A 27,218-nucleotide genomic window follows, 5' to 3' on the forward strand; every position below is an offset into this window, starting at 1 on the left:
CTTTATCTCTCCCTAATCCCACAGTCTGTTCCTAAACTATACAACACAATGCAAACTAGCAGAGATCTGCAGCATGTACTTGCGATAATATCACCCAGGTGCCTGCCTTTCCTTCAGATTAAATCTCTCCCTATACTATCTCCACCTAACAGAGAGCTAATCTTCACCCTCTGTAGCTCATAACAATGCCTTTTGTAATTACAAACTCTCCCTATACGCTCCTTTCACACTCCCTTCGCTCACACTATGCTCACCCTATGCTCACCCTACGCTGTTTCTGGCTGCAATGTGCGCAAGATGGTGCTGGCAGGCTTTAAATAACCCCTATGAAACTGTAATGCCAGCCAATCACAGTATTGTCACACCATAGTTGGCGCTGCTATTACTGTGATTGGCAAGCCAGCCAAGCATGTTTATTGGCTGCAAATAAAGCACCAAACATACTGGGTGGGTCACTCGAATATACGGAGGTGAATAGCAAATTACTTGCCAAGTAATGAATAGCCCGAATACAGTACTATCCATGCAAGTAATGAATAGATAGCGATAGATAACAGTGAAATATTTAATTAGTGCCTTGCATGTGAAGTTTATTGTCCATGTATTAACCTAATAAATAAGTAAATGTATGAAATAAATTACATGGCAGTCCTCATATTTTTGGTCTATGGTTATTGTGCCCCTTCCCAGCGTAAAAATACCAACCCGCTGCAACCCCAGAAGTGGCACAACACATGAGATCCTCTAATTCTGTTTTTTCGCCTGGCTCTTCCCAATGCCCTGGTGCATTGGCAAATTGGGTAATGGGGATTGGGGTTTATGTCAACTGGGAACTGTCCAAAGACACAGCTGACATGACGCCCTGGTGCTAGTAATAGTGTGGTGTCTGTCAGCACTGTGTGATGTGAGAATTTGCTGTTCTCTGCCCCAGGAATGGCAGTTGGCTATGCAATATGCATAATCCTGGGCAAAACTTGTCTACTGGTTGCAGCCTCACTCTATACAAGTGTATGGAGCAAGGCTATGCCCCGTCTAGTGGCCGTGACCGTCTTGTGAGTGTAGCCGTCTACTGGGCACAGCCTGGCCAATACAATGCATTGAGTGAAGTGACATCCACTAGGCGAGTTCTACCCAGGAGTATGCATATCACATACCTGTCCGCTGTTCCCGAGAGAACGGTGAATCTTCACAGTGTACAGTGCATGCACTGGGAGGATTCAAAAGTCTACAGTCAGACAGAGTGACTGCAGACATTTCATTTTAGACCAGACAATCCATTTATGCCTTATTTGCTTGTGAATTATTTTTCTGTCAGGGAGCTGATTCCATAAATAAATGTGTGTAAGATAATATTTCAGAGAGCAGCATGACTATCTAAAAGTTTGGGGGTGACGTGAGGGATTGTTCTGATAGGTTTCATTTAATTTGTTTCAAAACCTCTTGCCCTATCTGTCAATCAAGGCAATCCACAGGTCAAGCCAGGGGAGGCAAAAAGTAGAATAGAAAGGGACCAGGAACAAAGGTAAAATTGGCATATTGACTTCCGACACTGCTGGAATGATGCTGACACTGGAGATCAGAATAAGTGTTTTTATTTTATTGATTGAGAAGTGGTTGTCCTAGTAGTGGAAAACCCCTTTAACTCAAACTCAACCAGCGTCCTTGGAATGAGTACGTTAAAAATACAGCACAGCTAAAATTACAGGCTGCTCTCTAAGCCTGCATCCTAGGTACACAATTCTATCATGTTTTATAGTTCAAAGGTCAACCAGCATCTGCAATTTATATCACAGCACATTTCCCCCAAGGAACACCTCTCCAATGTTTTGTATCTGCAATATATAGACCATACACCATTGCTTGCCTGTTAGCACATAGAGATCAAACGGCACCCGTTATACTGTAGATGCAACTAAACTATTTATAGTTCCTGAGTGTGAATCATTCTCCATGTCAGGTTCACTCCCCAGCAAAACTCGTAATTTTACCTGTGTTTCAGGTACAGTTCCAATCTTGACAAAATCAATGATTCCTGTTTCAATCTTTGTGCAGTCCACAACAGTGAATTCATTGTCATTACTATTCTCCTCATCAAGAAGGATTCCATCAACCTGGGAAAATAATGTGCAAATGCATAAAAATGTTATAAAGATTCAGATGAAGAAACTGAGCCTAATAAGGAAGCCTACTCCAAAATGGTTTGTTTGTCTGGGATTAATAAGAGATGTAGAGAGTCTATAAATATTATAAATAAAGTCAGTCCTTCACCCACAGACCCTAGGAACCGAGTGATTATATGATGGAATTGTGAAGTGAACACAAATATTAACACTGATGCTTTGCCTGTCCACTAACTCTTTTCGTTCACTTGAAATGTATCTGGAGCCAACTGGTATAGTCTACGTCACCTTCCACGTTTATAGTAGCTGAGCCTCAGTCTGAGCACAGTAGAAGACAAGCGATGATGTCTCCTACTTTTCTTGATTTGTACTTTTTTTCTCCTCGGATTGTATCTCATTTAGCTAAATTACAATTTTCACTTTTAGATGTATACTTCTTTAAAAAAATTGTGCAAGTAGACTGAATTCTGAAGCTTATTTTCACCTACTTGAAGTTCTGTCGAGCCATTTATACTTAGAAATAGCTCTTCATAAAACTAGAGAGTTTAGTCTATCTTGAATGATCCAAAATATAATATTGTAAAAGTGTAAGTTTTGAACCTGTCTGAACATGAATGACAAAAAATGGAAATATTATGGGAAACAGTTGAACAAGTGATGATGAACAATGAACAATGTCTATCCCATTTGTAGGATCGAGCTTCCTAAAAAGCTTAACCAAAATTACAATTTCAAATGTTAAAAATGAAAAGATCATTGTTCTTAAATATGTTTAATGCATATAAAAGGCTTCTTACTGTAACATAGTAGGCACATGTGCAAGTAAAAGATTAAATATATAATACTAATATGGTGTAAAAAGTATAACATGGTGTTTTCCAAGGTCGCCTGCCAACACCAAATTGTGCTTCCGTGGGCAGGATTTAGGCTAGCTTCTCTAATTCTCAGGTCCCATGGGATCCCTGGCCTACACTCTTTAACACTTGTTCAAGGATGTGGATTTACACAGAGAGCATGGGTACACAGAGTAACTGCTAGCTGGTGGAGCTGGCTGGCATGAATGGTCAAGTAACTAGGCCAAACCAGAAGGTACAGATCATAGGAACAAAAAATTCAGGCACAAGAATGGTCAATAAACGAGTTCTGGAATCCAGACATTGTCTAGAACCACACGAGCTGAGAACAGGTTTATGGAACAGTTAACACAGAACTAACACTTACAGTGGGAGATTGAGACTCATATTTGGGTACATATTTTTTTCCTTCATGTCAATATGATAATACCAAATGCCAAATTTATTTATTTGATTTTTTTTATGTTTTACCAATTTTACTAAAAGAAAATACATTTTTGTCACCATTTTATTTCTCCTTAGAATAGTCTGAGGCTTAGTTTTGCAGGACAGTCTATAGTTTTCACTGATACTTTTTGTATATATTAGAAATGAGTGGGTCTTTTCCAAATTATATTAGCCAACTTTGCAGAATTTTCCACAAAAATTGGATTTTGGGTAATTATATGTGTACAAATCTCAATGCCAGAAATATTATAATTGATTGGAAAATACCCGTGGGGGAGAGGAGAGAAAAAACCCAGCTGACCATAAGAACTTATTTTTTCCAGGCAAAAGAGAGAGGACCACACTGATCATAAGAGCTTACACTCTACAGGAGAGAGAACACCCCTCTGACCATAAGTGCTTACACTCTACAGGAGAAAGAAGACCCCTCTCACCATAAGAGCTTACACTCTACAGGAGAGAGAGGACCCCACTGACCATAAGAGCTTGCACTCTACAGGAGAGAGAGGACCCCACTGACCATAAGAGCTTACATTCTACAGGGAGAGAGGACCCCACTGACCATAAGAGCTTACACTCTACAGGAGAGAGAGGACCCCGCTGACCATAAGAGCTTACACTCTACAGGAGAGAGAGAGGACCCCACTGACCATAAGAGCTTACACTCTACAGGAGAGAGAGAGGACCCCACTGACCATAAGAACTTACACTGTACATGAGAGAGAGGACGACACTGATCATAAGAGCTTACACTCTACAGGAGAGAGAAGACCCCTCTGACCATAAGATCTTACACTCTACAGGAGAAAGAAGACCCCTCTGACCATAAGAGCTTACACTCTACAGGAGAGAGAGGACCCACACTGACCATAGGTGCTTACACTCTACAGGAAAGAGAGGATCCCACTGACTATGAGCTTACACTCTGCAGGAGAGAGATAGGACAACACTGACTATAAGAGCTTACACTCTACAAAAGAGAGATGATCCCATTGACCACAAGAGCTTACACTCTACAGAAGAGAGAGGACCCCACTGACCATAAGAGCTTACACTCTACAGGGGAGAGAGGACCCCACTGACCACAAGAGCTTACACTCTACAGGAGAGAGAGAGGACCCCACTGACCACAAGAGCTTACACTCTACAGAAAAGAGAGGACTCCACTGACCATAAGAGCTTACACTCTACAGGGGAGAGATAGGACCCCACTGACCATAAGAGCTTACACTCTACAGGAGGGAGAGAATACTGCTAAACATAAGTGCTTACATTCTACAGGAGAGAGAGGACCCCACTGACCAAAAGCGCTTACACTCTACAGGAGAGAAAGGACCCCATTGACCATAAGAACTTACACTGTACAGGAGAGAGAGAGGACCCCACTGACCATAAGTGCTTACACTCTACAGGAGAGAGGACCCCACTAACCATAAGAGCTTACACTCTACAGGAGAGAGGACTCCACTGACCATAAGAGCTTACACTCTACCGGAGAGAGAGGACCATGCTGACCATAAGAGCTTACACTCTACAGGAGAGAGAGGACCCCACTGACCATAAGGGCTTACACTTGACAAGAGAGAGAGGACCCCACTGACCATATGAGCTTACACTGTACATGAGAGAGGACTCTTCTGACCATAAGAACTTACACTTTATAGGAGAGAGAGAGGACCCTGCTGACCATATGAGCTTACACTGTACAGGAGTGAGAGAGGACCCTGCTGACCATAAGAGCTTACACTCTACAGGAGAGATAGAGGACCCCACTGACCATAAGTGCTTACACTCTACAGGAGAGAGAGGACCCCACTAACCATAAGAGCTTACACTCTACAGGAGAGAGGACTCCACTGACCATAAGAGCTTACACTCTACCGGAGAGAGAGGACCATGCTGACCATAAGAGCTTACACTCTACAGGAGAGAGAGGACCCCACTGACCATAAGGGCTTACACTTGACAAGAGAGAGAGGACCCCACTGACCATATAAGCTTACACTGTACATGAGAGAGGACTCTTCTGACCATAAGAACTTACACTTTATAGGAGAGAGAGAGGACCCTGCTGACCATAAGAGCTTACACTGTACAGGAGTGAGAGAGGACCCTGCTGACCATAAGAGCTTACACTCTACATAAGAGAGAGGACTCCCCTGACCATAAGAGCTTACACTCTACAGGAGAGAGAGAGAGGACCCCACTGACCATAAGAGCTTACACTCTACAGGAAAGAGAGGACCCCACTGACTATAAGAGCTTACACTCTACAGGAGAGAGAGAGGACCCTACTGATCATAAGAGCTTATATTCTACAGGAGAGAGAGGACCCTGCTGACCATAAGAGCTTACACTCTACAGGAAAGAGAGGACCCCACTAGCCATAAGAGCTTACACGCTACAGGAGAGAGAGGACCACACTGACCATAAGAGCTTACACTCTACAGGAGAGAGAGAGGACCCCACTGACTATAATAGCTTACACTCTACAGGAGAGAGAGGACCCCACTGTCCATAAGAGCTTACACCCTACAGGAAAGAGAGGACCCCACTGACCAAAAGAGCTTACACTCTACAGGAGAGAGAGGACCCCACTGACCATAAGAGCTTACACTCTACAGGATAGAGAGGACCCCACTGGCCATATGAGCTTACACTGTTCAGGAAAGAGAGGACCCAATGACCATAAGAGCTTACACTCTACAGGAGATAGACACAGACCCAGTGACTCTAGAGATGGAAAATGACTCTACAAACTGTGAAACTGCTGATCTCAGTTGGCTCAGGTACTGCAATCCACTTTCCAAGTCTGCTAAATGTCACAGCTGCAGAATTATTGGGCAGCCCGTGCTGCCACATGAAATTACGTTGCTTGCTCTCTGATACTTTATCAATGTGGGAAGTTTTTTTTCTACAACTGCAAATTGAATTTTAAGATGTTTAAATTTGTGTGAAATCATAAATTTTGTGAAAATTTACCTAGAACTTGATCATATGCAGATTGATCTGCTCATTTCTAGTAAATATGAACAAAAATTACAATCCTGTTTCAATTATGTATTTATTATTATTATTTTTTCAGTGTGTTCACTAGGTGAAATAAATAATGATATATTTTTATTCTGATTGATATAGAGGCAATACCAGGCAACATACCGTATGGTTATTTTTGGGCATTTGTTTTTTTTTATTAAAATAAGGACTCTTTTGTTATGATCCGGTGGTAGGATCTCAAAACTGACCAGACAGATATGACTAGAATATAGTGACAAGTTCTGGGGATGTGGAAACTATATTGACCGCAATCCTAATCCTATCCACACACACTAAAGGTAGCCGTGGAGCGTTCCTAAAATCCTAGACGCCTCTTCACAGCCTGAGAAACTGACTACCCCTAAAGAGAAAGCAAAGATCTCACTTGCCTCAGAGAAGTAACCCCAAAGTATTGGAGAGCCCCCCACAAATAATAACGGTGAGTTAAGGGGAAAATACAAACGTAGAAATGAAACAGGATTAACAAATGAGGCCCGCTAACACTAGATAGATAGAAGATAGATAGGAGTCTGTGCGGTCAATACAAAACTATCAAAAATAAGCCACGCAGAGAATGCAAGAACCCCCACACCGACTCACGATGTGGGGGGCGCACGCTGCACCCCAGAACTAACCAGCAAGCAAAAAATCACATAAAGCAAGCTGGACTGAACTCATCATACACTGAGAAACATTTCCAAGGAAATAATGAGCAAATTGAACAAGCAAACTTAGCTTCTCCAGCAGGAGACTGGTCACAAGGAATATTCAGGAGAGCTGAGAATCAGGACTGAATACACCGACAGCAGGCGACAAGTAAAGGTCCAGGTGAATTAAATAGGCCCAGCCTAGGCAGGAAATGAAGAAGCTGAGCCCAGCCAAGACCAGCCATATCGCTAAAGGCCACCAGAGGGAGCCCAAGAACAAACTCACACAGTACCACTCATGACCACAGGAGGGATCCCGAGAACGGAATTCACAACAGTACCCCCCCTTGAGGAGGGGTCACCGAACCCTCACCAGAGTTCCCAGGCCGATCAGGACGAGCCAAATGAAAGGCACGAACCAAATCGGCCGCATGGACATCGGAGGCGACAACCCAGGAATTATCCTCCTGACCATAGCCCTTCCATTTCACTAAGTACTGAAGCTTCCGTCTCGAAATACGAGAATCCAAGATCTTCTCCACCACATATTCCAACTCCCCCTCGACCTAGACCGGAGCAGGAGGATCAACAGAAGGGACCACAGGCACCACATATCTCCGCAACAACGACCTATGGAACACATTATGAATGGCAAACGATGTTGGGAGGTCCAAACGAAAAGACACAGGGTTTAGGATTTCCAAAATCTTATAAGGACCGATGAAATGAGGCTTGAACTTAGGAGAGGAAACCTTCATCGGGACATAACGAGAAGACAACCATACCAAATCCCCCACACGAAGTCGGGGACCCACACAGCGACGGCTGTTGTGATCCGCTTTTTGGGCTCCCCTGGTGGTGGCTGGTGGTACTGGAGGCTTGTGTGTGCTTTTCTCCCTCAGCTCACCTGTTTCCATCAGTTTTGGGAGTTCCCTATTTAGCCTTGCTCTCCAGTCACTTCCTTGCCGGTCATCATTGTAACCTGAGTCATTCAGTTGCATGTTCCTGCTACTAGTCTGCTGATCAGCTAAGTGGACTCTTGTCCTTTTTGTTTGTATTTTTTGTCCAGTTTACAGTTTTGTCATTCCCTGTTACTGGAAGCTCTTGTGGACTGAAATTGCCACGCCTGTGTCATGAGTTGACACAGGAGTCTTAAAGTAATCTCAGGATGGGTTTTTGAAAGGGTTTTTCAGCTGACCGTGAAGTCCTCTTTTGTATCCTTCCTCTATCTAGTAAGTGGACCTCGCTTTGCTAAATCTACCTTCATACTGTGTATGTCTTTTCCTCTGAACTCACCGTTAATATATGTGGGGGCTACTATCATCTTTGGGGAATTTCACTAGAGGTAAGCCAGGTCTGTTCCTTCCTCTTCCAGGCGTAGTTAGTTCTCCGGCTGGCGCGTGGCATTTAGGCAGCCGTAGGAATGCTCCCTGGCTACTGTTAGTTGTGTGGTAGATTTAGGTCACGGTCAGCTTGAGTTTCCATCACCCGAGAGCTAGTCTGTTATTTTGTGCTTCTGATGTTCCCATGCCATTGGGGAATCATGACAGTATGACCAGCCGCTGTTAAAGTAATTGGCAGAAGAAAGGAGAGTAAAAGAAGTCTGTAGATTTTTTTTTTTTTTTTTTTCCCTCTCATGTTTGCTACTTAGTTGGCTCAGTTGTATTTCTGCTCTATTTACAGCCTTGCCTTTCTCTCCTTCTAACCCTTGAATGGCTCTGATCTCTCCGGTTTAAGGATGGACCCTCAGAGTTTGGCTGCAGGTTTTAATAATCTTGCTACGAAGGTTCAGGATTTACAAGATTATGTTATACGTACTCCTATTTCTGAACCTAAGATTCCTACACCAGAGGTATTTTCCGGAGATAGATCTCGGTTTCTGAATTTCAAATGTAATTGTAAATTATTCCTTTCTCTCAGACCTCACTCCTCTGGAGATCCTGTTCAGCAGGTTAAGATTGTGATTTCTTTGCTGCGAGGTGACCCTCAAAATTGGGCATTTTCATTGACACCAGGGGATCCTGCGTTGCTCAATGTGGATGCGTTTTTTCTGGCTTTAGGGTTGCTGTATGAGGAACCTAATTTGGAGATTCAAGCTGAAAAAGTTTTAATAGCCCTGTCTCAAGGGCAAGATGAAGCTGAGATATACTGCCAAAAATTTCGTAAATGGTCTGTGCTTACTCAGTGGAATGAGTGTGCCCTAGCGGCAAATTTCAGAGAGGGCCTTTCTGATGCCGTTAAGGATGTCATGGTGGGGTTTCCTACGCCCACAGGTCTGAATGAGTCCATGACAATGGCGATTCAGATTGATCGGCGTTTGCGGGAGCGCAAACCCGTGCACCATTTGGCGGTATCTTCTGAAGGGATGCCAGAGAAAATGCAATGTGACAGAATTCTGTCAAGAAGCGAGCGGCAGAATTATAGGCGCAAAAATGGCTTGTGCTTCTACTGTGGTGATTCCGCGCATGTTATATCAGCATGCTCTAAACGTACTAGGAAGGTTGACAAGTCTGTTTCTATTGGCACTTTACAGTCTAAATTTCTTCTGTCTGTAACTCTGATTTGTTCATTATCAGTTATTACCGTGGATGCCTATGTGGACTCTGGCGCCGCTCTGAGTCTCATGGATTGGTCCTTCGCCAGGCGCTGTGGGTTTGATTTGGAGCCTCTGGAAGTTCCTATACCTCTAAAGGGTATAGATTCTACACCTCTGGCTTGTAATAGACCACAGTTCTGGACGCAAGTGACTATGCGTATGACTCCAGACCATCAGGAGGTGATTCGCTTCCTCGTGTTGCATAATCTACATGATGTTTTAGTGCTTGGATTACCATGGTTACAATCTCATAACCCAGTACTGGACTGGAAAACTATGTCTGTGTTAAGCTGGGGATGTCGGGGGGCTCATGGGGACATACCTTTGGTTTCTATCTCGTCATCTATTCCCTCTGAGATTCCGGCTTTTTTGTCGGATTTTGGGGATATTTTTGAGGAGCCTAAAATTGGTTCTCTCCCTCCCCACAGAGAGTGTGATTGCGCCATAGATCTGATTCCAGGCAGCAAATTTCCAAAGGGTCGTTTGTTTAACCTATCTGTACCTGAGCATGCTGCCATGCGAGAGTATGTTAAGGAGTCCCTGGAAAATGGACATATTCGTCCTTCTTCGTCACCTTTAGGAGCTGGGTTTTTCTTTGTCTCTAAAAAGGATGGCTCGCTGAGGCCTTGTATTGATTATCGACTCCTGAATAAAATTACAGTCAAATATCAGTATCCGTTGCCGCTGCTTACTGATTTGTTTGCTCGTATAAGGGGGGCTAAGTGGTTCTCCAAGATTGATCTCCGGGGGGCGTATAATTTGGTGCGAATTAAGCAAGGGGATGAGTGGAAAACCGCATTTAATATGCCTGAGGGCCACTTTGAGTATTTGGTGATGCCTTTCGGCCTTTCTAATGCACCTTCAGTTTTTCAGTCCTTTATGCATGATATTTTCCGTGAATATCTGGATAAATTTATGATTGTGTATTTGGACGATATTTTGTTTTTTTCTGAGGACTGGGAGTCTCATGTTCAGCAGGTCAGGAGGGTTTTTCAGGTCTTGCGGGAGAATTCTCTGTGTGTAAAGGGTTCTAAGTGTGTTTTTGGGGTTCAAAAGATTTCTTTTTTGGGGTACATTTTTTCCCCTTCTTCTGTTGAGATGGACCCTGTCAAGGTTCGGGCTATTTGTGACTGGACGCAGCCTACTTCTCTAAAGGGTCTTCAGAAATTCTTGGGCTTTGCTAATTTTTATCGTCGATTTATAACTGGTTTTTCTGGTGTTGCTAAGCCTCTTACGGATTTGACTAAGAAGGGTGCTGATGTTGCCAATTGGGTTCTGCCGCTGTGGAGGCCTTTCGGGAACTTAAGCGCCGCTTTTCGTCTGCCCCTGTGTTGCGCCAGCCCGATGTCTCTCTTCCCTTTCAGGTTGAGGTCGATGCTTCCGAGATCGGAGCGGGGGCGGTTTTGTCGCAGAAAAGTTCCGATTGCTCAGTGATGAGACCTTGTGCGTTCTTTTCTCGAAAATTTTCTGCCGCCGAAAGAAATTATGATGTCGGTAATCGGGAGCTCTTGGCCATGAAGTGGGCATTTGAGGAGTGGCGTCATTGGCTTGAGGGTGCTAGACATCAGGTGGTGGTTTTGACTGATCACAAGAATCTGATTTACCTTGAGTCTGCCAGGCGCCTGAATCCTAGACAGGCGCGCTGGTCGTTGTTTTTCTCTCGGTTTAATTTTGTGGTCTCATATCTGCCAGGTTCTAAGAATGTGAAGGCGGATGCCCTTTCTAGGAGTTTTGAGCCTGATTCCCCTGGTGATTCGGAACCTACAGGTATCCTTAAGGATGGGGTGATATTATCCGCTATTTCCCCAGACCTGCGACGTGCTTTGCAAGAGTTTCAGGCGGATAGACCTGATCGCTGTCCACTTGGTAGACTGTTTGTTCCTGATGATTGGACCAGTAGAGTCATCTCGGAGGTTCATTCTTCTACGCTGGCGGGTCATCCTGGAATTTTTGGTACCAGGGATTTGGTGGCTAGATCCTTCTGGTGGCCATCTCTGTCTCGAGATGTGCGTGTTTTTGTGCAGTCTTGTGATGTGTGTGCTCGGGCCAAGCCTTGTTGTTCTAGGGCTAGTGGGTTGTTGTTGCCCTTGCCTATTCCAAAGAGGCCTTGGACGCACATCTCTATGGACTTTATTTCTGATCTTCCTGTTTCTCAGAGGATGTCTGTTATCTGGGTGGTGTGTGACCGTTTTTCTAAGATGGTTCATTTGGTGCCATTACCGAAGTTGCCTTCCTCGTCTGAGTTGGTTCCTTTGTTTTTTCAAAATGTGGTTCGCTTGCATGGTATTCCTGAAAATATCGTTTCTGATAGGGGTACCCAGTTCGTTTCTAGATTTTGGCGGGCATTCTGTGCCAGGTTGGGCATTGATTTGTCTTTTTCGTCTGCCTTCCATCCTCAGACTAATGGCCAGACGGAGCGAACTAATCAAACTTTGGAGACGTATTTGAGGTGTTTTGTGTCTGCGGATCAGGATGATTGGGTTGCCTTTTTGCCGTTGGCGGAGTTTGCTCTTAATAATCGGGCTAGTTCTGCCACTTTGGTTTCCCCTTTCTTTTGCAATTCGGGGTTTCATCCCCGTTTTTCTTCTGGTCAGGTGGAATCTTCGGATTGTCCTGGAGTAGATGCTGTGGTGGATCGGTTGAATCGGATCTGGGGACAAGTGGTGGACAATTTGAATTTGTCCCAGGAGAGGACTCAGCGGTTTGCTAACCGCCAGCGTCGGGTTGGTCCTCGCCTTCGTGTTGGGGACTTGGTGTGGTTGTCTTCCCGTTTTGTCCCAATGAGGGTTTCTTCTCCTAAATTTAAGCCTAGGTTCATCGGTCCCTATAGGATTTTGGAGATTATTAACCCTGTTTCCTTTCGTTTGGACCTCCCGGCATCTTTCGCTATCCATAATGTGTTCCATCGGTCGTTGTTGCGGAGATACGAGGTGCCGGTGGTTCCTTCTGCTGAGCCTCCTGCTCCTGTGCTGGTTGAGGGTGAATTGGAGTACGTTATAGAGAAGATCTTGGACTCCCGTATTTCCAGGCGGAGACTCCAGTATCTGGTTAAGTGGAAAGGCTATGGTCAGGAAGATAATTCTTGGGTAACTGCCTCTGATGTTCATGCCTCGGATTTGGTTTGTGCCTTTCATAGGGCTCATCCAGGTCGCCCTGGCGGTTCTTGTGAGGGTTCGGTGCCCCCTCCTTAAGGGGGGGGTACTGTTGTGATCCGCTTTTTGGGCTCCCCTGGTGGTGGCTGGTGGTACTGGAGGCTTGTGTGTGCTTTTCTCCCTCAGCTCACCTGTTTCCATCAGTTTTGGGAGTTCCCTATTTAGCCTTGCTCTCCAGTCACTTCCTTGCCGGTCATCATTGTAACCTGAGTCATTCAGTTGCATGTTCCTGCTACTAGTCTGCTGATCAGCTAAGTGGACTCTTGTCCTTTTTGTTTGTATTTTTTGTCCAGTTTACAGTTTTGTCACTCCCTGTTACTGGAAGCTCTTGTGGACTGAAATTGCCACTCCTGTGTCATGAGTTGACACAGGAGTCTTAAAGTAATCTCAGGATGGGTTTTTGAAAGGGTTTTTCAGCTGACCGTGAAGTCCTCTTTTGTATCCTTCCTCTATCTAGTAAGTGGACCTCGCTTTGCTAAATCTACCTTCATACTGTGTATGTCTTTTCCTCTGAACTCACCGTTAATATATGTGGGGGCTACTATCATCTTTGGGGAATTTCACTAGAGGTAAGCCAGGTCTGTTCCTTCCTCTTCCAGGCGTAGTTAGTTCTCCGGCTGGCGCGTGGCATTTAGGCAGCCGTAGGAATGCTCCCTGGCTACTGTTAGTTGTGTGGTAGATTTAGGTCACGGTCAGCTTGAGTTTCCATCACCCGAGAGCTAGTCTGTTATTTTGTGCTTCTGATATTCCCATGCCATTGGGGAATCATGACAGACGGCGGTTAGAAAAGCGCTGAGCCTTCTCTTGGGACAAGGTCAAATTGTCCACCACATGGTTCCAAATCTGCTGCAACCTATCCACCACAGAATCCACCCCAGGACAGTCAGAAGACTCAACCTGACCCGAGGAAAAACGAGGATGAAAACTAGAATTGCAAAAGAAAGGTGAAACCAAAGTAGCAGAACTAGCCCGATTATTGAGGGCGAACTCAGCCAATGGCAAAAAGGTCACCCAATCATCCTGGTCAGCAGAAACAAAACATCTCAAATAAGTTTCCAAGGTCTGATTAGTTCGTTCGGTTTGACCATTCGTCTGAGGATGGAAGGCTGACGAAAAAGACAATTCAATGCCCATCTTAGCACAAAAGGACCGCCAAAATCTGGACACAAACTGAGATCCTCTGTCGGACACAATGTTCTCCGGAATACCATGTAAACGAACCACATTCTGAAAAAACAGAGGCACCAAATCGGAGGAGGAAGGCAGCTTAGGCAAGGGTACCAAATGGACCATTTTAGAAAAATGATCACAAACCACCCAGATGACAGACATCTTCTGAGAGACAGGAAGATCCGAAATAAAATCCATGGAAATATGCGTCCAAGGCCTCTTCGGGACAGGCAAAGGCAAAAGCAATCCACTGGCACGAGAACATGAAGGCTTGGCCCGAGCACAAATCCCACAGGACTGCACAAAGGAACGCACATCCCGCGACAAGGAAGGCCACCAAAAGGACCTCGCCACCAAATCCCTGGTACCAAAAATCCCAGGATGACCAGCCAACACTGAAGAATGAACCTCGGAAATAACTCTACTGGTCCATCTGTCCGGGACAAACAGTCTCTCCGGTGGACAACGGTCAGGTCTATTGGCCTGAAACTCCTGCAACACTCGTCGCAGATCAGGAGAGATGGCAGACAAAATCACCCCCTCTTTGAGGACACCAGTCGGTTCAGAAACTTCCGGGGAGTCAGGTACAAAACTCCTAGAAAGGGCATCAGCCTTCACGTTTTTCGAACCCGGGAGATATGAAACCACAAAATTGAAACGAGAGAAAAAAAGCGACCATCGAGCCTGTCTCGGATTCAACCGTTTGGCAGACTCGAGATAAGTCAAATTCTTGTGATCCGTCAAGACCACCACACGATGCTTGGCTCCCTCAAGCCAATGTCGCCACTCCTCAAATGCCCACTTCATTGCCAACAACTCTTGATTGCCAACATCATAATTCCGCTCGGCAGGCGAAAACTTTCTTGAAAAGAAAGCACATTGTCTCATCACAGAGCCATCAGAGCTTCTCTGCGACAAGACAGCCCCTGCTCCAATCTCAGAAGCATCAACCTCGACCTGAAAGGGAAGAGAGACATCGGGCTAGCGTAAGACAGGAGCCGAAGAAAAACCGACGCTTCAGCTCCTGAAAGGCCTCCACGGCCGCAGGAGACCAATTCGTTACATCAGAACCCTTCTTGGTCAAATCCGTCAAAGGCTTAACCACACTAGAAAAATTAGTGATGAAGCGACGGTAAAAATTAGCAAAACCCAAGAACTTCTGAAGACTCTTCACAGAAGTAGGTTGAGTCCAGTCATGAATAGCCTAGACCTTGACTGGGTCCATCTCAATAGTAGAAGGAGAAAAAATAAAGCCCAAAAAAGAAACCTTCTGGACTCCGAAGAGACATTTAGAGCGCTTCACAAACAAGGCATTGGCACGCAGGACCTGAAATACCATCCTGACCTGCTTCACATGAGACTCCCAATCATCAGAAAAGACCAAAATATCATCCAGGTACACAATCATAAATCTATCTAGATACTCTCGGAAGATGTCGCGCATGAAGGACTGAAACACAGAGGGGGCATTAGAAAGCCCAAAAGGCATCACCAAGTATTCAAAATGGCCTTCGGGCGTATTAAATGCTGTTTTCCATTCATCGCCCTGCTTTATGCGCACAAGATTATACGCTCCTCGAAGATCTATCTTGGTGAACCAACTGGCCCCCCTAATTCGGGCAAACAGATCGGACAACAGTGGCAAGGGGTACTGAAATTTGACCGTGATGTTATTTAGAAGGCAATAATCTATACAGGGTCTCAGAGAACCATCCTTCTTGGCCACAAAAAAGAACCCCGCACCCAAAGGGGACGAGGACGGGCAAATATGTCCCTTCTCCAAAGACTCCTTTATATAACTTCGCATAGCGGCATGTTCTGGTACAGATAAATTAAAAAGTCGTCCCTTAGGGAACTTACTACCAGGAATCAGATTTATAGCACAATCACAATCCCTATGAGGAGGTAGGGCACTGGATTTGGGCTCATCAAATACATCCTGGTAGTCCGACAAAAATTCAGGGACTTCAGAAGGAGTAGAAGAAGCAATTGACACCAAAGGAGCATCGCCATGAATTCCCTGGCAACCCCAACTTGACACAGACATTGCTTTCCAATCCAGGACTGGATTATGAGCCTGCAACCATGGCAGACCCAACACGACAACATCATGCAAATTATGTAGCACAAGAAAGCGAATCACCTCCTGATGTGCAGGAGTCATGCACATGGTCACTTGAGTCCAGTACTGAGGTTTATTCCTGGCCAATGGTGTAGCATCAATTCCCTTCAGTGGGATAGGGAATTGTAAAGGCTCCAAGTTAAAACCACAGCGCTGGGCAAATGACAAATCCATTAAATTCAGGGCGGCACCTGAATCCACAAAAGCCATAACTGAGTAGGATGACAGAGAGCAAATCAAAGTAACAGACAAAATGAATTTAGGCTGTATAGTACCAATGGTGACAGACTTGGCGAACCTTTTTGTGCGCTTAGAGCATGCTGAGATAACATGAGCAGAATCACCACAGTAAAAGCACAACCCATTCTGACGTCTGTGGTTTTGCCGTTCAGCTCTGGTCAGAATCCTGTCGCATTGCATAGGCTCAGGTTTCTGCTCAGAAAATACCGCCAGATGGTGCACAGGTTTGCGCTCCCGCAAACGCCGATCAATCTGAATGGCCAAAGACATTGACTCATTCAGACCCGCAGGCATGGGGAACCCCACCATAACATCTTTAAGGGCTTCAGAAAGACCCTTTCTGAAAATCGCCGCCAGGGCGCACTCATTCCATTGAGTGAGCACAGACCACTTCCTAAACTTCTGACAGTAAATTTCTGCCTCATCCTGACCCTGAGAGAGAGCCAGCAAAACCTTCTCTGCTTGGTCTACCAGATTTGGTTCCTCATAAAGCACTCCAAGTGCCAGAAAAAACGCATCCACATTTAGCAATGCAGGATCTCTGTTATGACCCCAATGGCAGAGGGTCTCAAAAGTACATACCAAGTCTGCAAACACAAAAAAAACAGCTCTTAGGGCAGTGGTAACTGGGCTGACCATATATCTAATCCTAGCACCACAAATAGCAGCAGCCGGGGAACGTGCCTAAGTTGGTTCTAGACGTCTCGTGCCAGCCGGAGAACTAACTAACCCTAGAAGGGAAAAGATAGACCTTTCTTGCCTCCAGAGAAAAGACCCCAAAAGTTGGATACAAGCCCCCAACAAATAATAACGGTGAGGTAAGGAGAAAAGACAAACGTAAGAATGAACTAGATATTTAGCAAAGAGAGGCCCACTGACTAATAGCAGAATATAGTAAGATGACTTATACGGTCAGCAAAAACCCTATCAAAATTTCCACGCTGGATATTCAAGAACCCCCGAACCATCTAACGGCCCGGGGGGAGAACACCAGCCCCCTAGAGCTTCCAGCAAAATCAGGAATCACATTTAGTACAAGCTGGACAAAAAATAAGAGCTATGCAAATAACCAAAAAACAAGGAAGCAGGACTTAGCTTAATTTTGCAAGATCCAGAACCAGCAGACAGGAGCAAACAGAAAGGAACTGATTACAACGATGCCAGGCACAGGACTGAGAATCCAGGAAGTTTATATAGCAACACCCCTGGACTAACGACCCAGGTGGGTGCCAAACTGAGGAAAGACAATCCCAGAGTCATATCACTAGTGACCACAAGAGGGAGCCAAAAAAGTCTAATTCACAACAGATCTCCTGGCGCCAGAGAGAATGCCCAATCTTGAGGGTCACCACGTAACAAAGAAATAACAATTTTAACTTGTTGAACAGAGTCACCAGAGGAGCGCGGTCTCAGAGAAAGGAACAGCTTACAATTATTCTTAAAGTTCAAAAACCTAGATCTATCTCCGGAGAACAGTTCAGGAATTGGTATTTTAGGCTCTGACATAGGACTGCGGACTACATAATCCTGAATGCCCTGTACCCTTGCAGTGAGATGATCCACATTAGAAGACAGACTCTGAATGTCCATATCTGCAGCTGAATTCAGAACCACCCAAAGATTAAGGGGAGGAGAGAGGCTAAACACAGTGCAGAGACAAAAAAAAAAAAAAATGACTTCAGGATTTCTCTTCTCCCTTTTCTGCTGCATTAACACTTTATTGGCCTGCTGTACTGTTATGATCCGGTGGTAGGATCTCAAAACTGACCAGACAGATATGACCAGAATATAGTGACAAGTTCTGGGGATGTGGAAACTATATTGACCGCAATCCTAATCCTATCCACACACACTAAAGGTAGCCATGGAGCGTTCCTAAAATCCTAGACGCCTCTTCACAGCCTGAGAAACTGACTACCCCTAAAGAGAAAGCAAAGACCTCACTTGCCTCAGAGAAATAACCCCAAAGTATTGGAGAGCCCCCCACAAATAATAACGGTGAGTTAAGGGGAAAATACAAACGTAGAAATGAAACAGGATTAGCAAATGAGGCCCGCTAACACTAGATAGATAGAAGATAGATAGGAGTCTGTGCGGTCAATACAAAACTATCAAAAATAAGCCACGCAGAGAATGCAAGAACCCCCACACCGACTCACGATGTGGGGGGCGCACGCTGCACCCCAGAACTAACCAGCAAGCAAAAAATCACATAAAGCAAGCTGGACTGAACTCATCATACACTGAGAAACATTTCCAAGGAAATAATGAGCAAAATGAACAAGCAAACTTAGCTTCTCCAGCAGGAGACTGGTCACAAGGAATATTCAGGAGAGCTGAGAATCAGGACTGAATACACCGACAGCAGGCGACAAGTAAAGGTCCAGGTGAATTAAATAGGCCCAGCCTAGGCAGGAAATGAAGCAGCTGAGCCCAGCCAAGACCAGCCATATCGCTAAAGGCCACCAGAGGGAGCCCAAGAACAAACTCACACAGTACCACTCATGACCACAGGAGGGATCCCGAGAACGGAATTCACAACACTCTTTATTCTGAATTTTTTTCCCAATATTTATTAATTCCACCTGTTGAATTGAACATATGATGCTTTGATCACATTGATATAACCCAGCACCATGCTGGAGATATAAACATATAATATGGAACATTATTAAAGCTGTCACTTTTATACTGTTAGGGTTTGAACTATGGCAGATCTGAGTCCAATATTAGTCCTATGGTTGAACTAGCAACTATCGGCACCCAACTATCACGCTGTGGGGAGCTGATGGAGTTACAGAGAAAGTGATCTCTGTACTATAAATTTATATATATACAGTGCCTACAAGTAGTATTCAACCCCCTGCAGATTCAGCAGGTTTACACATTTGGAATTAACTTGGCATTGTGACATTTGGACTGTAGATCAGCCTGGAAGTGTGAAATGCACTGCAGCAAAAAAGAATGTGATTTCTTTGTTTATTTTTTTTAAAAATTGTGAAAAGTATTTTCAGAGGGTCATTTATTATTCAACCCCTCAACCCACCAGAATTCTGTTTGGTTCCCCTAAAGTATTAAGAAGTAGTTCAGGCACAAAGAACAATGAGCTTCACATGTTTGGATTAATTATCTCTTTTTCCAGCCTTTTCTGACTATTTAAGACCCTCCCCAAACTTGTGAACAGCACTCATGCATGGTCAACATGGGAAAGACAAAGGAGCATTCCAAGGCCATCAGAGACAAGATCGTGGAGGGTCACAAGGCTGGCAAGGGGTACAAAACCCTTTCCAAGGAGTTGGGCCTACCTGTCTCCACTGTTGGGAGCATCATCCGGAAGTGGAAGGCTTATGGAACTACTGTTAGCCTTCCATGGCCTGGACAGCCTTTGAAAGTTTCCTCCCGTGCCGAGGCCAGGCTTGTCCGAAGAGTCAAGGCTAACCCAAGGACAACAAGGAAGGAGCTCCGGGAAGATCTCATGGCAGTGGGGATATTGGTTTCAGTCAATACCATAAGTAACGTACTCCACCGCAATGGTCTCCGTTCCAGACGAGCCCGTAAGGTACCTTTACTTTCAAAGCGTCATGTCAAGGCTCGTCTACAGTTTGCTCATGATCATTTGGAGGACTCTGATACTGACTGGTTCAAGGTTCTCTGGTCTGATGAGACCAAGATCGAGATCTTTGGTGCCAACCACACACGTGACGTTTGGAGACTGGATGGCACTGCATACGACCCCAAGAATACCATCCCTACAGTCAAGCATGGTGGTGGCAGCATCATGCTGTGGGGCTGTTTCTCAGCCAAGGGGCCTGGCCATCTGGTCCGCATCCATGGGAAGATGGATAGCACGGCCTACCTGGAGATTTTGGCCAAGAACCTCCGCTCCTCCATCAAGGATCTTAAGATGGGTCGTCATTTCATCTTCCAACAAGACAACGACCCAAAGCACACAGCCAAGAAAACCAAGGCCTGGTTCAAGAGGCAAAAAATCAAGGTGTTGCAGTGGCCTAGTCAGTCTCCTGACCTTAACCCAATTGAAAACTTGTGGAAGGAGCTCAAGATTAAAGTCCACATGAGACACCCAAAGAACCTAGATAACTTGGAGAAGATCTGCATGGAGGAGTGGGCCAAGATAACTCCAGAGACCTGTGCCGGCCTGATCAGGTCTTAGAAAAGACGATTATTAGCTGTAATTGCAAACAAAGGTTATTCCACAAAATATTAAACCTAGGGGTTGAATAATAATTGACCCACACTTTTATGTTTAAAATTTATAAAAATTTAACTGAGCAACAAAACTTTTTGGTTTGTAAGATTTATGCATCTGTTAATAAATCCTGCTCTTGTTTGAAGTTTGAAGGCTCTAACTTATTTGCATCTTATTAAACCTGCTAAATCTGCAGGGGGTTGAATACTACTTGTAGGCACTGTATATATATATATATATATATATATATATATATAATTATATATATAATTTATTTATATATATATATATATATTTATATATATATATATATATATATATATATATATATATATATATTTATATATATCCTTAACCATGACAACCTTCTATGTGAATTCGGCAGACTATCATTACATAACACCAACAATATGGAAGCCATTGAAGTGGCAGAAATGTCCTCTCATGTACTTAGGTTTCAACCTAGCCTGTACTGTTCGTTATTTATGTGCAGAAAACTTTCATCCCTATAGACAGTAATTCTATATCTTTTGGAAAAATGTGGCTCCTGCCACTCTCTCTCGAATAAAATTTCACCATAAGATCTGAGAATCTTAGTCAGCCATTCTGAAGTTGATCTTGGCTGCCATGCGCGTAATTGTAAAATATTTTCTCATGGCTAGTATGTGTTCAGGAGATTTACTACTAATATGTCTTATTATTATTGGCCAAACCCTTTTTGTTTATACAGAGCCAATAGAAAAAGACATTTTGTGGCTGACACGGGCCCATCCCAACTTGCTGATTTGTCCCATACGTCCTCTCAGCCAATAGCCCTAACCTGCTTCCAACGGGTAAAATTATGCATTCATTCTTTTCAGTTGCTAAAAGGAGAATATTAACAGTCCCCTAACATTGTCTTACACACAATCTCGCGCACTACAATGGCTGATAAGTTTCTGAACACTGCTGTCAATAGAAGGGGCGCATGTGCTTTCAGGCTACCAGAATGAAGTGGAGGTCAGTGATAGATCTTAACTGCATTCATGAAAAAAAAAGATGTCCCTGTGACATTCAGGAGATCATTTGAGCATTGGAACATACATCTACATATAGGATATGTAAGCAGTCCTCAAATTGCATTTAAAGCAGAAAAAAGAGAGGTTTAAATTAAATAGGCCACCAATAGGGATGAGGAGACCTGTAGAAGTTCGAGTTTGTCGGGTTCGACGAAACTATAACCCACAGTTTTGGTTAGGTTCCAGAACTGTACCCAAACTAGAACCTGAACCTTTAAGAAATCAATGGGGACTTGAACGTTGGAGCTGGAAAATTCCTCTCTCCTCTCTCTTTCTCTTTCCCTTTCTCTCTATCTCTTCCCGGATATGTAAAATGAACTTCCAGGAGTGGTGGAAATATTTGAGGTTCAGCACCATACACTAGGTGTTCGGTACGAACCCCATACTTTACAATGTGAGTTCACTTATCTCTAGTCATCAGTATCTGGACACTGGGGGTGCGACATCGGGCACACTTAGCGATCAGCTGTTCCTGGTGCTGGCAGCGGCCGGTAGTGCCCAGTTATGTTGCTGCATAGCACAGCTCTGTAAAAAGCATAGTGGCCATGGCCAGTTATTGCACATGCATCCCCTATTGATTCGAATAGGGAGCAGTTGTGCAGTACCCATTCAATACATATGACAGAGATGTGTTGCTTCACAATTGAGCACTTCCAACTGACACTGGGAATAGCTGATCGCTGGTGTGCCAGGTGTCGCTCCCCCACTGATCAGATATTGATGACCTATCCTAAGGATATGCCATCAATATAAAAGTCCTGGACAGCACCTTTAAGTTAATTATATTAAGATTATGGACATTGTTGCAGGCTTCAAACAACATTTTTATAGGTAATAATAACATTGTATTAGTCAAGACCATACACAGAATTCACAGTGTGCCGTCATAAAATCAGGATAAGACGTATATAAGCAGCACAGCTCCATTCACAGAAAAATTAAATGTTACAGGTCTCAAACATAGGGAAGTACGCAAAAAAAAAATATTTATGAATTTCGATTCTTTTTTTCATTGGGTAATGACAGTGGTGTGGCCCCAATACAAAATCTCCAACAGGGTCCACAAGTATCTCATATAATGAAGTAAAAATGAAGGAGTATCAAGATGGCAGCCTTGAGGATCTTCAGCAGATAAATCGACAGTGCTGATGGGGGCAAGCATGTGAACCAACAGTCATTCCATCTAAATCTGTCAAACATTGACAGCGGCAAATGAATGGTTAACAATAGTGATGAGCGAGTATGCGCATTACTCGAGTTTTCCGAGCATGCTCGGGTGTTCTACGAGTATTTCAGCGTGCTCGTAGATTATGTTTGAGTCCCCGCAGCTGCATGATTTGTAGCTGCTAGACAGCCTGAATACATGTGGGGATTCCCTAACAAACAGGCAATCCCTGCATGTGTTCAGGTTGTCTAATAGCTGCAAATCATGCAGCTGCAGGGACTCAAACATAATCTACGAGCACGCTGAAATACTCGGAGAACACCCGAGCATGCTAGAAAAACTCGGGTAACGAGCATACTCGCTGATCTCACTAGTGAACCGATTTGGGAATTGATCTCTGGCTACTGTTGTTAGAGACAGATGTGGGCTATGTATACAGCCAGCATCTATGGGGTGTGGGTGACTGAGTACCCTCCTCACATGTGGACCCAAACACAGACATAGATTTACTTCCTTTTGCATGAAGGGATTAATTCTATTGGTTTCCTTGTCTGGGCAACACCCTAGGCCCCGGTGCCAAATCAAGCCCTGTCCCTGGCAGAGGACACATCTGAATGCAGTGTGTCATCACTGGTTACAGAGGAGAGATAATCTCTGTGACTGCCCGAAGCGCTGCCTATCCATAAGCATGGGAGAACTGGTGCCGTAATGGGCAGCTTCCTATGTAGCCAGAGAATATTCAGGTAATCAAGAGTGTGGTGTGAGGTCACAAAATCATTACTGCACGATACAGTAAACTTATGCAGTGCCCCAGAGTCCTGGTCGTTGCAGTACTGATGCTCCGCCGCTAAGGGGGGCTATGGTACGTCTGATGGCACTGAAGGAGTTCACCTGACCAAGTATCACAGACACCAATACACTTCACAGTCTGGCCTCCAGGGGGAGCTAAGGGTGCTATGTATTAGGCCACTCCTCACAATCTGGTAAAACTGGGGGTTAGATAGGAATTTAGTCAGAAGCTGACTGGGTTGGAACCAGGCAACATCCTGTGGCAGAGGGTGTTGCAGGGGAAGATTCAGGGGGGTCCCTGTCAGGGGTGGGATCCTGACAGAGGCCTAGCGAACAGAAAGAACGTTACGGGACCGCGCCTGCAATTCATCGCGGCGGTACCCCAAGAAAGGACAAGAAGCGAGGTTTATTGTGCTGAGCACAATCACCTAAGCAGACACAGGGGGCAACATTTGGAGAGGGGCGACTCTAGGGTCCCGGAAGAGCTCCAAGCCTACCCATCATACGGGTGCGTCCAAGCCATATCATCTGGGAGGACGAAGAAGAACATCATAATCGAGTTGTGAGGGAACTTCAGAAACAGACACAACAGTTGTGGGGACTATCCCGTAAGCACAGCAGGGAAGGACCACAACACACAAGCGCTAGAAGGTAGGCACAGATTTCCACCTGCAAAGGGACCTCTGGAGGTGCCATCGGACCGGCCGGACTCAGGTAGCCCGGTTGACCGTATTCCGGACTGAGGATCCTGAAGCCTTCAGTAAAGAGGTAAAGAGACTGCAACCTGGTGGCCTCGTTATTCACCGCGACCTGCACCGCACCATAACATCATCACATTCTCAACTTTCACTGGACGCCCCTCAGCAGGGTCACAGACCGGGCCTAGCCACCGTGACAACCCCAGAACTGAGACACAGAGGCCCGGTACCGGGTGCCCCTCGGCCCTGAAGCAATGGGGGCGCTCCACTTACACTGTAACAAACAGAGGACACACAAAGAACCCATAAAACAACTATTAATTAGAGATGGGCGAACACCTGGATGTTTGGGTCCGGCGGGTTCGGCCGAACAGTTACAAAAACTTCAGGTTTGGGTACCAGAACAGTACGCCGACCCGAACCCGTGCCCCATTCACTTGAATGAGGGGCCCGAGCATCCAGTGTTTGCTGCGCTGTAATGTGCATAATAGCGTAGCAAACATCACTTCTGATCGGTGATGATATCATCCCCGCCAGTCAGAGAGACGCGGTTCCCACACAGTCAAATGACAGCGTGAGTACTCAGCTGTGATCGGAGGTATAAAGTTTAACTCTGGTCACTGGTGTCACCTAATGGGAGAACTGCTCCTATCATCCGACACCTGCTGCTGATAATAACAGCGAGAGAAGGAGCGGTGGATGGGAGTATTCATCAGCCGCTCCTGACCTGTAAATAAATAATTTAAAAAAAACAGCGTGGGTTCCCCTGTATTTTTGTTAACCAGCCAGACAAAACTCACAGCTGGGGCTCCAACCCTCAGCTGTCAGTTTCAGCAATGCTAGAATGCAAGAATAGAGGAGGTTTCACGCCGTATTTTTTATTTAAATAAATAATTAAAAAGAAAACGTCCCCCCATTTTTGACAACCAACCTTCCTAAAGCGGACAGCTAGGGGCTGGAATTCTCAGGCTGGTAAAGGGCCATGGATGTTGCCCCCCAGCCTAAAAATAGCAGCCCACAGCTGAACAGAAAAGACACATCTATTAGATGCGCCAATTCTGGCGCTTTGCCCAGGTCTTCCCACTTGCCCTGTAGCCGTGGCAAGTAGGGCTCATGTTTGCAGGGTTGATGTCACCTTTGTATTGTCAGGTGACATCAAGCCAATGGCTTAGTAATGGAGAGGCGTCTATGAGACACCTCTCCATTACTAACCCTATAGTTGCATTATAAATAAAGACACGGCCATAATAAAGTCCTTTAATTGAAAAAATTACACAGACTCCATTAATAATCTCAATTAAACCATACAGACAACCTCGCCTATACCACCTAAGCCCATGATCTCCTTTAATACCAAAAATAATAAAACAACAAAATACCATACCTGTCCGTTGTTCTGTCCCACGCCATAATCCATGTCTGGGGAAAACAGCTTTAAACCTGGACAGCGCCAAAATGCGACCGTCCAGGCTGAGAACCACTGGTGAATGACCTGCTGTGAGCGCAGCCTCAGTGATTGGAGGTGACGTCATCGAGGTTACCTACGGTCACTGAGGCTCCGTTCCCAGAAAGACTGAACTGCAGTGACCATGTGATATTTCAGTTTTTCTTTTTTATTAAATTTGCAAAAATTTCTACATTTCTTTTTTTTCAGTCAAGATGGGGTGCAGAGTGTACATTAATGTGAAAAAAGTAACTTTTTTCAATTTACCAAATGGCTGCAATGAAACAAAGAGTGAAAAATGTAAACGGGTCTGAATACTTTCCTTACCCACTGTATAGAGACCTGTGGTGGGACCATCATACTATGTGTAATGCTGCCCCCACAGCAACATACATCATACAGGATTTCACTCGCTACTTTACCTGCAAAAATTGCTGTAACCCCTAAAAGAGATGTTCGACTGTACTGAAATTTGGACTGTACATACTTTAATTTATGAGAAGTGAGAGGGACCTCAGCATCAGCGATTAGAAACATTTTCGCATCGAATGGTCTCGCTGACCTGTCGCCCAGCCGATAGTCTTCACTAGGGTTGAGCGACCTTGACTTTTTTAGGGTCGAGTCATGTTTCACGAAACCCGACTGTTGGAAAAGTCGAGTCGGGTGAAATCGGCCGATTACTGCGCAAAGTCGAGGATCGGCCGGAACACGAAACCCTATGCACGTCAATGGGGATTTTTTTTTATTTTTTTTTTTCTTCTCTCTCTCTCTCTCTCTCTCTCTCTCTCTCTCTCTCTCTCTCTCTCTCCGTCCCGGCACAGAAAATTTCGTTTTACACATTCCAAATCGCTACTGCGCACAAGCGATAAAATGATGCGCGCCCTAACCCCTATGTCATCACTCCGCCCACGCTCCTTCATTGGCTGTAAAAATGGCGCTAAACGCGTCATACAAAACGTGACTTTGGCGCCAAGATCGCGTACCGCATGGCCGACCCCACACAGGGATCGGGTCGGGTTTCATGAGACGCCGACTTTACCAAAAGTCGGCGACTTATGAAAATGAACGATCCGTTTCGCTCAACCCTAGTCTTCACTACAAGATAGACTTGCTGCACGCAGTTCTGCATGGCGGTAGTTTATGTGCGGTGCTTGCATTTCACTACTGACAAATTCCTTCTTCGTTTGCTAACAATGTACAGATACAGTTTGGAGGAGCAGGTTTTGTTGTAAAAACTTATTGTTAAACTGAGTCCTTAAAGACGAGCCAAAGAGAGTTTCTATAAAAGTTTTAAAGGTCGAAATACGCCATCCATGCCGTGTATTGAAGGCTTCTTTGATGACAGAGTAATCTCCAAGAAACTGTGGCCACCAAGACCTCCGGATTTATCACCGGCAGATTTTTTTTCCTTTGGGGCCATTTGAAGAGTTGGGTGTACAGTAACAAGCCACAAACATAACAGGTAGAACTGAT

At 44.8% G+C, this 27,218-nt stretch overlaps 1 protein-coding gene across 1 annotated transcript in view; it reads right to left on the bottom strand.

Moving 5' to 3' along the window:
• LOC143809222 (uncharacterized) overlaps window positions 1–27,218 on the bottom strand; it is a 119,140-nt gene that overhangs the window by 10,723 nt on the left and 81,199 nt on the right. Inside the window, exon 8 of the mRNA XM_077292341.1 lies at window positions 1,989–2,111. Within this exon, the coding sequence (XP_077148456.1) occupies window positions 1,989–2,111 (123 nt within the window). The remainder of the gene's footprint in view (window positions 1–1,988; window positions 2,112–27,218) is intronic.

The sequence above is a fragment of the Ranitomeya variabilis genome, chromosome 2, assembly GCF_051348905.1.
Source record: "Ranitomeya variabilis isolate aRanVar5 chromosome 2, aRanVar5.hap1, whole genome shotgun sequence".
NCBI classification, from domain to species: Eukaryota; Metazoa; Chordata; class Amphibia; order Anura; family Dendrobatidae; genus Ranitomeya; species Ranitomeya variabilis.